Source organism: Nymphalis io, chromosome 13, assembly GCF_905147045.1.
Source record: "Nymphalis io chromosome 13, ilAglIoxx1.1, whole genome shotgun sequence".
NCBI classification, from domain to species: domain Eukaryota; kingdom Metazoa; phylum Arthropoda; class Insecta; order Lepidoptera; family Nymphalidae; genus Nymphalis; species Nymphalis io.
Window position 1 is genome coordinate 3,330,875 of NC_065900.1, and position 14,719 is coordinate 3,345,593.

General features: G+C 32.2%; 1 protein-coding gene across 1 annotated transcript in view; it reads right to left on the reverse strand.

Moving 5' to 3' along the window:
* Window positions 1-14,719, reverse strand: part of LOC126772775 (C3 and PZP-like alpha-2-macroglobulin domain-containing protein 8) — a 225,646-nt gene that overhangs the window by 88,774 nt on the left and 122,153 nt on the right. Inside the window, exons 4-5 of the mRNA XM_050493340.1 lie at window positions 8,159-8,344; window positions 5,844-5,969 (exon numbers count right to left, since the gene is read on the reverse strand). Of these exons, the coding sequence (XP_050349297.1) occupies window positions 5,844-5,969; window positions 8,159-8,344 (312 nt within the window). The remainder of the gene's footprint in view (window positions 1-5,843; window positions 5,970-8,158; window positions 8,345-14,719) is intronic.

A 14,719-nucleotide genomic window follows, 5' to 3' on the forward strand; every position in this document is an offset into this window, starting at 1 on the left:
GGTGTGTAACTTGATCCCTTTACGTAAAAATTCTTGTGTAGCAAAACTGTAACGCCTTTTTCATAAGTTTATAACCTTTATAACAATTACGGGAACTAGACTATATTTTATTTGAAATAATAAAAATATTTGGATAAATTTAGAGAATTCGTTGGGAAATTTAGTGGCATTGAGGCATCATCATACTACTCAATTTTTTAGTACTTGATATTAAGTTTAGGGATTACATGATATTCTTTGATTTTTTGCATTTCGAGGGAATTATGCGTCTGTTTAAATACATTTAATTAAAATTGATTTAATTTAAATTGAGAATGAATGTTACATATAAAATAATAATATAAATAGTCACTATACTGTGTTATTAATATTCATTACATTGCAATGTATATAAATGTATTGTAATGGTAAGGTTCATAGATTTTTAGTTTTATATAATTAAATTAAAGTTTAATTATAGCATGGATATAATTATTTTCATATTTCAATTAAATATTTGCGTCAAAAGCGAAACATATAGAATGCTATACTCTAACATTCAGCTTTTTTTATCTCATGAGACAAAAGAAGTTTCATTTCAAAAAAAAGCCTCAAAGCAATATTGTGTTTTTATTTTGTATTAATCAAATCGATCAATAGGAAAAATTTCAATAATACGTCAAAGATAAGTCAGAGGGGACGCGTAAGGCAAGCCCAATCTATCAAAACTTGACACGGGTTACGTTGCAAATGACAAGAAAATGCTTTTATAGAAACGCCCACCCGTTGCTCTAATGGCTAAGAATTTAACAATGTATCGGTAGGAAATCAAATGAAGTTTCACTTTTTAAAGGTATACAAGATTTTCCGTACTTAATAAGATGTTCGATTTTAAAAAACATTTCGTTGCGAGTTTAAATGCAAATAATAGCTAGTTTGAGAAACTTTATTCGAAACAGTCAACAATATTATTGTGCTTAAGGAAAGATCTCACTTTAATTCTATTTCGCTGTAATATTATTTGATGTATTTTTTATCTGTATTAATTTTATTTAACGATAGTTAAGCTTAAGATTGCTTAAAATCAGTAAAGACAAGCGGACAAAAATTTTCTACGTACTCCTACCGAAATACATAAAATAGGCTTATATTAAAATTTTATTTCAAATGAATCTCTTGAAAGAAATCAGTCCATATTTATATTTCGTTAAAATCCACATATATTCTGTCTAATAATACCACAGTCGCAAACTTTTTGAGCTGGACTAATGCTTAGAACATATGAATTTTAATCGTAGATTGCATGTTTAAATTTATCCGAAGGTCACGTGCTAAAATTGTTTTTATAAATAATTTTGTTCTCAGCGGTGAAGGAATACATTTTGAAGTTATCGCCATATATCGGATGAAATTCTATAACGAGACCCGCATTGGAACAGCTTGGTGGAATAAGCTCAAAATGTTCTTCTCAAAAGGAGTATTAACCAATAGTAGGACATTTAAAGGTTTTTACTACTTACTATTACTCATCAAAAATACCCCATATTATAATTATAAATTTATTTATTTATTCGTACATTACTTATAAATATTCGCACCATATTTAGAAATGAATATAATTCTCGAAAGCATCAAAAATATCCGAATCCAATATTGGATTAGCAAATATGAAAGCGTGCAATAACTTCTTGCTTCGAGCGTCGAAACAAAATGAAGTACTTCGTTTATTGGTCGTAACTTCGGAGTCAGGAAGAGCAACAATGGCGAAGTTACTTTGCAATTAGAGAGGCTTGTCGGAGTCACTGAAGATATACAAGTTTGTAGTATATAAAATAACGAATGGGACCAAAAGTTGAAAAGGTATATAGTAACTAAGACTTCAAAGTTTGTAAAGCATGAGATGTTTGTTTAGTATAAGGCGATTGAAACAGTTTTATTTTTCAACAAATATAGAGAATAGGTGTGTTATTTGTAAAAACTGTTTCCTCTGCTTTTGAGGAGTGGTTTTGGAGCTAATTCCAGACTAGTCTATAATTTTCATATGTTCTAGTCACTGGGTCATCTCGGTTTTAATGTTTATGCTAATTTCATGAAGTCATTGCCTCCAAGTGGCGTGTCTAATAAGAGGAATAGTCGTAAAACGGGTCCGAGGTTACACTAGCCAAGTAGTAAAGAAACTAAAATTATAACACAGTTTATACATTATAATCTTGCAACAATGGAAATGTTGCAAGTTGCTTCCCTCCCTCTGTGGTACTCCGCTGGTGATACAAAGCAAAATCGCCATGCTGGGGATTGACGTGCGCTGCGACCTTAGTCCAAGGGATTACATCGAGGCTGTTATAAAACAGCTTCACGGAAACTCGGAGTTCTGAACAAGGTGCGGCATTTTTTCACGCCACAACAACTGTGCCTGTTATACAAAACACAGGTACGGTCTTGCGTTGAATATTGCTCGCACCTTTGGGATGGCTCCGCTAAGTACCTAATGGAGGCCTTGGACCGGTTGCAGCGACGTGCAGTACGCATCATTGGCGACGTAAAGGTCACAAACACCCTTGAACCTTTACAATTGCGTCGTGAAATAGCAGCACTGAGCGCTTTCTATCGACAGTATCACGGCGAGTGCTCTGAGGAATTATTCTCTCTAATTCCTGCTTCCCCCTTCCTACTTTAGTCCACGCGAGCTGGTTCTCGATGTCACCGCCTAACTGTGACATCAATTCCATCGCGAACAAATAATCATCATCATCATCATCATATCAGCCGAAAGACATCCACTGCTGGACAAAGGCCTCCCCCAAGGATTTCCACGTTGGCCGATCTTGCGCTGCCCGCATCCAACGGCTTCCCGCGACTTATTCTAAGTCGTCAGTCCACCTTGTAGGGGGCCTGCCCACGCTGCGTCTTCCGGTTCGTGGTCGCCACTCGAGAACCTTTCTGCCCCAGCGGCCGTCGGTTCTGCGAGCAATGTGCCCCGCGCACTGCCACTTAAATTTAGCAATTCTTCGGGCTATGTCGGTTACTTTGGTTCGCCTGCGGATTTCATCATTTCTGATTCGATCTCGCAGAGAAACTCCGAGCATAGCCCTCTCCATTGCCCTTTGAGTGACCTTGAGCCTTCTTATGAGGCCATTGTGAGCGACCACGAAACGCGAACAAAGAAATTTGGCAACTCATTTCTTTGTCGCACTTCCAAAAAATTGAATTCCTTACCAGCTCACGTGTTCCCCTCCTCTTACAACCCGGGTTCCTTCAAACGAGGCGTGAAGAGGCATCTTGCGGGCCGGCAAGGCGAAGGCGGCTAGTGCAGAACGTTTTTTCCGTCTGTACTGGCCGTCGTCGCGTTTGGACTCTACTACCACTTACCATCAGGTGGAGTAGAGTCATTTGCCCTCCCGGCGAATATATAAAAAAAAAGTGTTGCGAGGATTGTTTAACTAATTGGCAAATTTTGTCAACTAGGCTCAGAATTGTATGAGAAATAAAATATCCATCATATGGTCGAGTTTTGTGCAGGCTCGTCTGGTTGGATACCATTCTCGCATTTACTACCACCAAGTATTAATATTATATTGCTGTTTTCGATTGTGAAGTGAGAGTATGGATGAAGATAGTCACTTTCTATCAGAAATTTGTAAGTTTTTACAATAATTTAAAAACAAAATATCAACTGATTCTATTGTCCAATAATGTTTATACGTCCAGGAAGAAAATGAGCAGAACATTCCTATTTGTCAAATCCTGTAAGTTGATTTGCTTTAACAGTCTCGAAGCAATTTGAAGTTACAAAGGTATCTTCAAGCATGACAGGGAACAATTTGCTTTGATAGTTCCTAAACTTGTCTAGCTCATTTGCGGCTCGCCAAAGTTAATGGAGTTCCAGTTTAAGTCGCTTTCCTTTGATTATACTTTAGTTTACATTACTTTGTTTTTACATTGAAATAATAGTACAGGTGAACGTAAGTACTTCTTTCTTAATTTAAGATAATACGCTATAAACACCATAAAATAAATAAACAGATGATGTAAAAATGCCCAAAAGAACTAGTTATATTAGACAATTTGGTAGAAATAGTCGCAGTCACAGAATAAATTATAGTACAAAAGTATGAACGCCTACGTAGGACGTTGTACGATTGATTATTAATAAAAGGGTTTTATTAATTCACTTACTAAAAGTGTTTCATGAAAATTATACTGTTAACGTTTTTTAATGATTCGCTTAATTGGCGATGATATTAATTTAAGTACTAAATAAATGAGCAACAACTGTTTACATTATTATCATTAAATACACCTGTTTCACTTACGTTATTAGATAACTTTTATAAAGCCAGCCCGTGATATTTCGAGGAGTTGAAAAACATCGTAATTTTTACTTCTTAATTCTAACTTTTTATAAGAATGCTTTCTAATATATAGCTGCTAACATTAATCGTTTATTACTAGTGATGTTATATTACACATATTTTCAATTAAAGACTGTTCTTAAGAATAATATTTATAAGATGTTTTTTTTTTCTATTTTAATGGTATATATATTTTATATCTCATATGAAGTTTCTTTCACTTCTAAATTCAAATTATACTACAAAGTAACAGCTTGTGTCTCACAGCTGGGTCTCTGCTTTTTTAAGAAGGTTTGGAGCTTATTTCACTTATATATAGTCAAAGATTTGAATCCGACACATGCAGGTTTCCTCACGATGTTTTCCTTCACCAACGAGCACGAGAATTATTAACCCAAATTAAGCACATAAAAATTCAATGGTGCTTGCCTGGATTTGAACCCGCTATCTTTGTCATCTGAGCCATCTTGGCTCTTATAATATCTAAATGTCAATCATATTTTTTTATTACATTTAACCTATTTGAATGTCACTGATTCCTCACCTTTTCCTTGATGCTAGGATTATTTATAATCGGAAATTGAATCTGTCAAAGCTGATCCCTGCTGATGTGACATAGAAAAGCTTTTAGATGGTAAACATTCTACCTCTTAGGTGTATTATAAAGTTATCCACTGAGTCATGTTTCGTAATGTATTTTGATTATTACATGTTTGAACACTTTCGGAAATATATCCTTATTAAATATTAATTTGTTTTATGGTTCATTCATTACCTATACTGATTTAAATGAAATATATATAAGCATGAACGCTACACTACGAGACTACATTATTATTTAAAAACCCAGTAATGCATGTTATTAGGAGTATATAAAAGAACTAGCGCTTTACCTACGGCTTCGCTCGTGTCATAATTCAGAATTGCTAAGTACAACTTATTATTATTATTATTAGTAAGTACAACTTCTCTTCAAAAGGGAGAGGAGGCCTTAGCCAAGCAGTGGGACATTAACAGGCTGTTACTGTTAAGTACAACTTTCCCATAGCTCTTTTTTAAAAAACTAACTTTTCATAGCCTTTATCACCTCAGGGGTTGAATTTTCAAACCTTTCCTCAGTGCTTCCCTACCGTGTAAAAGTAACCTGTAAGCAACTTTCATATTGCTAGCCCCAGTAGCTTGGGCTGTTCGTTGTTATGTCAGTCAGTAAGTACATACAAAGATTAAGCGTAAAATTTAAGCTAGGAGAATATAATCCAAGGTCAACATCGAACTATATTTAATCCTTTTTCAAATATCTGTATGTAAGAAGATCTTTTCTTTCAGATAAGTGTACTGCTGCTGTAAATCAGCAGTACACTTATCTGAAAGTTCTGTAAATTTAGCATTAGATAATATAGGATACCAGAAAAACAGCGCAACCTTGGAATTACAACATATTCGAAAATTTCTGATATATTTACAACCATCGAGTCCTTATTGAGTTTGAGTTTTTATATGAATTATGCTTACCTTCATCCATAGACAGTTGATCCCATATGGCAACTTTAGTCCCAGCAGGATCACTTAGAGCGACATATGCGATTTCGTGTCTCACCAAGCGAAGATCGTGGTCCAAAGCAAGAATCCAGAATGTAACTGAAACAAAAGAAACAATTTTTTTTTTCTTCATATGTGTGTGTTTAATATGTGTATGCAATTTGAGCACACATGAGCTGTGATGTGATAATGGTCTGTCTTTGCATAAGATTTAACATATCTGTTTCTTTTACAAATATAAACAAATTGTTAAAAATACTAACGAAAACTTTTTTTTTATAACTGCCCAAAATGCAGTGTTATGTGTTCAGGGCTCTGGTTATATATGTGAGTTTCTTTATTTCACCATATAAAAACTGACGTTAACATATATATGTATGATTTGTTAAAATTCTTCTTTATTAACATTAGTAATTAATATGATGATTAAATTATATTATTTACTATACAAATAAAAAAATGGTATCTTAAATAGATTTCTTTTTGTAATAATAAATCTCTATGCATTTTCATTGATTAAATATTTTATGTCGAAGTTGTTTTTTTTTACACAAATAACTTGAATAAATATAATTTATAATTATTACAGTACGTCTAAAATTTTTAAAATTAAAGATGATAACATATAAACCCTCTTTACAAAAACTCATTGCAAAATCCAGACCATTTCAGATACAGATAATAAAACATAAATTAATATATCATGAATTATAAATGTAATAAATAACTGATAAGCAGCTTACAAAAGGCACAAACATTATGAAATATATGAAGGATTATATAAAGTTTCTCTCATAGGTTTATCATGAACGTTTTTTAAATAAAAAGCAAATATATAACGGGAATGAAAACGTGTTTATCGTTTTTAAATGGAGTGAATGAATGAAAAGCTATGTTATGTTTAATCTGCGTAATGTATAATATTAAAATGTTGAAATTTTAGCAAATTAAGTAATAAGTACAGATTTTTAGTGATAATTTATAATTAAAAATAATAATTTGGAATAAACCGCGATAGAACATTAAACATTATTTTTAAATTGAAATGCATTTTCAATGAAAAATTCTACCAGGAATAAAATTTAATGCGTAACGACACCGTTCAGCCGTTCATCGACTATCTAAGTTGAGCCATCAATAAAAATGAGGCCACAAATCCCCGTGAAACAGTTGAAAGACAATTTATCCGGCTAAAGCAGTTTCCAGCGTAATATATGGGCCTTGCTCCGTAATTAATTACTGTAAGCCGTGTTACGTTCTAACTTGGACAATAAGGGAAAGTTGGCAACAGTTCACAAGGTTGACATTTGTAGCTCGATACATGTTCTTCGTGTAACTAACTAGCTTTCATTAGATTTGGAAGTGAATCTTTTGAAATTGGAATTTGGTATGTACATATAACGATAGGTACAAAAACTGGTAAGTAAACTAACAATGACATCATGGTTTTTATATATTTATATAAGTATTATTTTAAAAATTAAATATGAGACGCCTGTTTTAAATACCACATGCCACTAATAAATTACAAATAATTAGTAGACTAAAGTAAGTAAGTAATAACTTGTGAATGTCCCACTGCTGGGCTGGGTTAGGAGGTTATTCCACCTAGCTGCCCACATGTAGCAGAATTTCTGTGAAATTAGACAAATTCACGATGTTTTCCTTCACCGCTAAGCACGAGATGAATTATAAGCACAAATTATTAGTGGTGCTTGCCAGGATTTGAACCCGCGATCATCGATTAAGATTTAGGCGTTCTAACAACTGAGCCATCTCGGCTTTTAAAATGCAGACTAAAATTAATTACATTATTTTATATAGAAAGCCTTACAGAAAGCCTTGACGTTAAATACTTGTCTCAAATAAAATTTGTTAACGTAAAAAAGCCGCCAATCACGATGGTGACAGGGTAATCGAAAATCTAATTAATTACGCCCAATACCGTTCGCTGCTTTCGACCGAACATAATAGATGCTCATTCAATCAGTTGCTTCTAAAATAATTTACTCGACAACAAAAAAATCCATTATTCAAGATGAGAAAAATATTCACCTCTAAAAAGAAATTATCTTTCAAAATATCCGCCGCATTACATAAAAGTCGAAGAGAAAATTTTCGAAAGACCAATGAGCTGTGAGAATAATTTATCAAATTATCCATAGATTTATTGAAGCCAATTGTATTAAGCTTTTATAAGTAATAAAAGAGCATTTGCATTTTATAGAATTAACTATGGTGTTTCTACTTAATGAAGTGTATTTGTTTTTCATGATAAATTAACTTACTTGTTTCGCCCGGACGGTAATGATGTCGGGCAGGTCGAACTATAACGTCCCGAACTGGTCCCAGCAATCGAATGACACTGTGACTTTTAGCAGTACACTCGTCATTCCCGACGCAGCCGACTGTGGTGTGAAGGGTGCAGTGAGTAGCCGGCGATGACGGTATCTTCAATGGAATAATTCCATAACCTAAAACAAAACGAAACTATTATTTTATGTTTCGAAAACTTAAATCTATACAAATATAATTTTGGATTTTTTTTTAACCCGCTAATCTCGGGGTACGCCAGTTTGATTCGATATTTTTGCGCTATATAGTGCATAATATTTGGAAATAAAATCTAGACTATAATAAAATTACGTTATAAGCAATAACGATTAACGAAGGCGATACCGTATTTTTGAAGTAGTAGCATTTCTCTACTTACGAAATTTATGTAATTATATTATATAGGTAGGTGATAGGGCTAGGTCATTAGGTGTTAGGGATTTATGCAAGCCCATCTGCATACGTACGACCCACTCATCAGATATTCTACCGCTTACATATACATTTCTTACATGGCCCATTTGCCGATCCACCTACCTGTAACAAAAATCTAATTTTTTTAATGGAGAAATGTTAACCATTTCCATTTAATCGAATACAAGTCAAATTTAGAGTATTCTAACAATTGTTATTTCTTTCTGTTAAAACGAAGTTGAACGTAATAATATTTAAATAGAATAGAAGTGGTACTCCATTAAATACCAAGTAAAGTTCGAGACACTTCGATACCGACAATAAAAGATCTTGGAGCACCTCCAAATGGAAAAGATGTCGGAGAAATTTCTCCAACGTTCGCCAACCACTCAAATGAACCAGACACTATTAAAAGGTAAGAATGATTATATTTTAGAATGGAAAGGCGATTGGGAGAATGTTATTTCATATTGGAAATACGTTTTATTCTATTTTTATATTTTTATCACAAATAGAAGAAATAGAATACAACAGTCACTGAAACAAGTACCTAAAAGTATATTATTAAAATTAAAATAGTTTACTTTGTTATTATTTACAATTTTATTATAAGAGAAATATTATTTAAATTTTAGGAAGTTTTAGATGTTCTCTTTTCAAACGGTTAAAAGGCTAACCACGCAAACGAAGAATCTATATAATTTGTTCCAGTATATTTACATCATTGGGCAATGGCCCAATGAAAACACAGCAATAATAAGTGTATACTAAATATTTATATATTCTCATGAATATTTTGATTATCTTTTTTTTAATATAAAACGTGATTTTTTTCATGTGAAGCTGTAATAGGATAAATATTGTCATTTAATATATGAACTCCTTCGTATATATATGTATGAGTTATTTTACTTTTTCTTTCAGAATCCAATTTAAAATTCATACCCGAATACATGGAATTCGTTCCATATTAATAAGTAAGATAAGTCAAATGATGCCAACATGAAATTTCATACGAAGTTACAGAAAAAATATACAACATAATTTACATAATATTATGGAAACATTTTTTTTATTGAATTACTAAGTTTTGTATTCTTTCTATATAATAATAATAATAATATCCTGTGACATTATTCACACAGGGCCATCTGACCCAAACTAGCAGATTCCATAATATAAGCAGAGCTTGTAGTATGGAAATCAGACAACTGATGTACTACTTTTCTTTTGTAAATACATACTTATATAGATAATTACACCTAGACTCAGTATAAACAGACATGTTCATACACACAAATGTCTGCCCTGGGTGGGAATCGAACTCATAACCTTCGGCGTGAAATGCCTTTCAAGTTTCTACCAACCACGCTAACCAGCCCGTCAGTATCAAGATTATTTAATCTTCATCGTCAGTAGAATTTCATGCTATATTTATGATATTGGCTTACTCACCTTTACCGGAACACAACAACACTTAAAAGTGCAGAGTGCTGCATTTGTTTAGTGGTAGATGAAGTGATGAGTGGGTGGTATCTACTCAGATGGGCTTACACAAAGCCCTACCACCAAAATTTATATGAAAACAATATCTCTGTACGTCAATTGATACTTAATTTAACTAGTAAAACAAATAACCCACATTTTAATGCTGCAATCGATTACTTGCAGATTAACTATATAACTTCTATTACAGTGTAAGTAATAGAAACATATGTGCATCTTTATTAAAAATAAAAACGTGCGTGTTTTAAAATTTTACATTGACGTCATCTGACGCTCGAAATCTTACACTTACTCGTCTGACGCTCGAAGTTAGAACCTACCGTGAACCGTGCGCTAAGATTTTTACACATCATAAATGCGCATTATAAATATTTAAATAGTCTCTCTGAAATTACTTTTATAAATTGTCAGTAAGAAACATAGACAGACTAGCTTATTATCAAACAAAAGGTAGAATTAGTACCATGGTTTAAAACTCGATAATATTTCTCAACAATTATCATGAATCCTGACTCATGCCTGTAATTAAATCACACCGTTCCCCATTGTGAACCGTAACTATCTTCCTCTGGCAGTGTTATTAGCACTGCACAAAATTGAGGCTATAAAGACGACAATTGCTTGCACGTTCCAGGTGAACCAATTTCCCTGCTGGCATCTTTGTTATAATCACTAAAGCTTGAACAGATACAAAATACAATAATGATTACGTCTACAGTAAAAATAATGTAATATTATTTTTAACAACTTTTTTTATAATATCATAGTAAAGGTTCTAAATTTAAAACTTCTATGTTCAACTACGTCAAGCTATTTTCGATTATGCGCTTATTTTTTTTTGTCATTTGACGTAAAGCAAAGGCAAAGAGTCGTATTTTTGTATTATATTGTTCAGTTTTATTGCTATTTCAGTTCATATTAAATGTAAGTGCTCGTTTTCCAGCTATAAAACTCGTTAGTATTATACATAAGCTCTCTCATATCCGAATGTTTAGTTCAGGTATAATATTCGCAGTGCACACAATTTAGCAAACTAGTCGCCCAAACTGCTTCATTAGCCGACCGCGTAGAATAGCATCATTTAAAGATTTTTTCATTTATATTTAAAATACGGTTGGTAATGTAATTTCGATATTAAATCTTAAATGAATGCTTCTGGTAATATTTCGCTCATTTGAAGAAAGTCGTCAAAGCATATAAATGTTGAACTAGCTCGACATGAAGTTTCTTTAAGTGCACGATTTAATTGTTCTTTTTAGCATTTATTTCAACAGCATTATAAAGATTATTAATTTTATGACTTGCGATGTTTTAAATCAATGCGTATTTTTTATTGCTATGTTCAAGATATTATTCAAATTGATTACTACGAACGTGACAAATTGTATAAAAAAACTGGATAAATATATTTTATTTAAAAAAAATCATATGATGTATATTTAAATAAATTAGCTTGGCTTATTAATAATTAAATTTCGTAAAATATAATAAGGTGCTTCAAGTTCCATAATATTTATAAAGACAATTTATTCGTCCTTAATTTATCCTTTAATAATTAAATATAAAAAAATCCGATACTAGGAGCATAGACGCTTACAAGAGTTAAATATTATTACGATTTTCAATTTCGAAACTTAAATGTTCTATGCAAATTAGTCCACGAAACTAGTTTTCCTTATGCACTTTCTGTCGCAAAGTTTTATATCGTTTAGTATTTAAAGAAAATCTATTCGTATTTAAATTTAACTACCCGATTCGATTAAATTAAATCAATTCTAGCGTTCGGAATATTTTAGTTTCAATTTAACTGCTGGATGCTTACAACTTTGTTCTATTTAATAAACACGATAGTAATTTGCTTTAACGTGTACAAATCTTCGTTGAATAATTAGAAAAGTATCTATCGATTGAAGGAGATTCAATTAAAGTTTCGTCAAGGGAATTAAATTTTCCTGGCGTACCGTCGCCATCCGAAGGGATCAAGTGTAGCTTTTCTCGAGAACATTGGTTTCGACAGATTACATTTTGAAGGGTCTTTAATGAAATACATAAGTCAGAGCTTTATAATTTTAACGGCGTCTCGATATAAGCAATTTGCTTGAAATTTGTTCGTTTTTTTATCATATTTACCTACTTTTTCTGAAAGGCTTATCAATGTGTAATTAACTAATTTCGTTTTAATCTATGTAGTCTTTGGTTGGCGGCAAGCTATAACTATATATGCTAAATAAGCATTTGGTTAGGTAAATTACTAAATCTGTCTTTGACTCATTTTTAATTCATATTAAATTAGCGGTTTTTATTTTTATTTTAATTGTCTTAAGCTTAACTATTCCTGTGATACATTCATATCGTAAAAGAAAGAGAGAAAAAGTGAGTTAATTGTTTGTAATGTTCATTGATTCATAGTTTGCTATTCAGATATTTGAAATATTATATTTAATTAAATATCTTGATTGGATAAATTAAAATCTCACTTCTCAAACCACGGACCTCCCGTGGGTCATTTATATAAAGTACATTATTAACATTACATTCAACAGCTAGTTCTAAATAAAAAGTTAACTAAGCATTTGAAACCCGAAGGATGTCTAAGAACTACAACTTTAAAATACTTAAATCAAAATAAGTAGCAAATAGTTTCACAATATTCAAAAGAACGTCCCCAGGGGGTTGCACAAACTTGAATGCAACCGATTGATATCGCGACGCAAAACTTTTTAAAGTTATACTCTCTTGAAACTGTTTGATATATAATATATTTATACAATCTCTACATAACAAAGTTTATATTGAATTTATATTAGATATTCAATATTATTAGCAAATTATACTTTTACAAAATTTTAATTATAAATGATATTCGTATATACTATTTATTATTATTATTATTATTTGGAATATTTATAACTCGGGTTGATATATAATTCAATAGCTGTGTGAGAAAAAAGTTGTTTTTGGTAGAAGTCTGCAAAGCAATGAACCGTTGCTCAAAACCTATTTTTTGTTTTAAGCATGATATGAATTCTCGCATGAGTGCTGTAGAGTATGCTACCTCAATTTTTTGCACGATTCTCTTGAACATTTTGAATTCTTTTGTTTATTAAAGGTAGGCCGAAGGACGAGCATGTGGGCCACCTGATGGTAAGTGCTCACCCATAAACTATGGCATAATAAAAAATGTTAACCATCCCTTACATCGCCAATGCGCTATTAACCTTGGGCTTCTTAGATAGTATGTCCTTTGTGCCTGCAATTACACTGGCTCACTCACCCTTCAAACCGGAACACAACAATTTACCAAGCACTGCGGTATAATATCTCACGAGTGGGTGGTACACCTACATCTTGTGCATACAAAGCCCTACCACCAGTAAAACTTACTTCTTACTTATTATATATGTATATGCCAACTTTATCTTGGGCATTTTGAACGAGTGGAATGGAAATATTAATAACAAATCTTTATTAATCCTTACAAAACTCAAGAACTCATGATTCAATTCAAAATCGAAACTAAATTAAGATATTAATTAATAGTCAAGTGTTGCGCAGAGCTTATGTCTATTATACCTGTATGATAGATAAAACTAGTACACAAGGGAAAATTGATCAATGCTTTTGTACCATGTAATGTGTCTCTCAAGATGACAGATGAATAGATACACAAAGTATATATATTCATGCAAACTATTTATCTAAAACTAATTATTATTATATTATAGATGTGTGTACACTATATATTAATCATTTCACAATAAACACGCTAAGATATAACTACTTTAGTCAAGATCGTCGATTGCATGCCTTTTATTCTTTATTTTCACTTTTTTGTGTGTGTTATAAATATATTTAGTACTATTAATTTATTCACTGTAATACTTAAAATTCACAAACTATAGTCTATGATGAGCTATTTTTTGCTTACTTCCATTCTAGGTCTCGGTGATGAAGAGAAGAATTTTAAAGAAACCAGCGCATATTGAAAGGAATTTCGGCTCACATAATATATTCCACCAACTATTAGAGTTGCAATAAACTTTTACCTCGTTGTGCGATTTTGACGAAGCAGTTGTTATTATAAAACCTGATTATAAAAAAGCTATTTAGGTAATAGGATATTTTGAACAGAATTGTGCAATTTGCGTTCAGCGATACGATTCCAACACGTGAATCTTAACGGAAGATTGCAGGTTCAAACCCGGCAAGCGCAAGCAGGTCTTTCTGTGCTTTATTTGTGTTTAAAAATCATGTCGTGCTCAGAGTTAAGAAAAACTGCATTTGTTGAATGAAATTTTGCCTTATGTGCCATCCATCCACAAATCCGCATTGGAGAAGCGTGGTGGAATGAGCTTCGACACTCTAAAAAAGAAAGCTATTACTCAATAGCTGAACTTCAATATTTACTTTAATCAAAAGAATATGAATAATCTTCATTCGTTAATGAAAACGTTTTCAGTATTTTACGTAAAATCCTCGTTTGTAGAGCAAATCCACAAAAATGAAAGCTAAAAAAATTGGTATCGACCGCTGATTAATATGGTTTAAACTTTTCACAAAAAACCTAACGAGAACACCGTATCGGGTATTTCAAA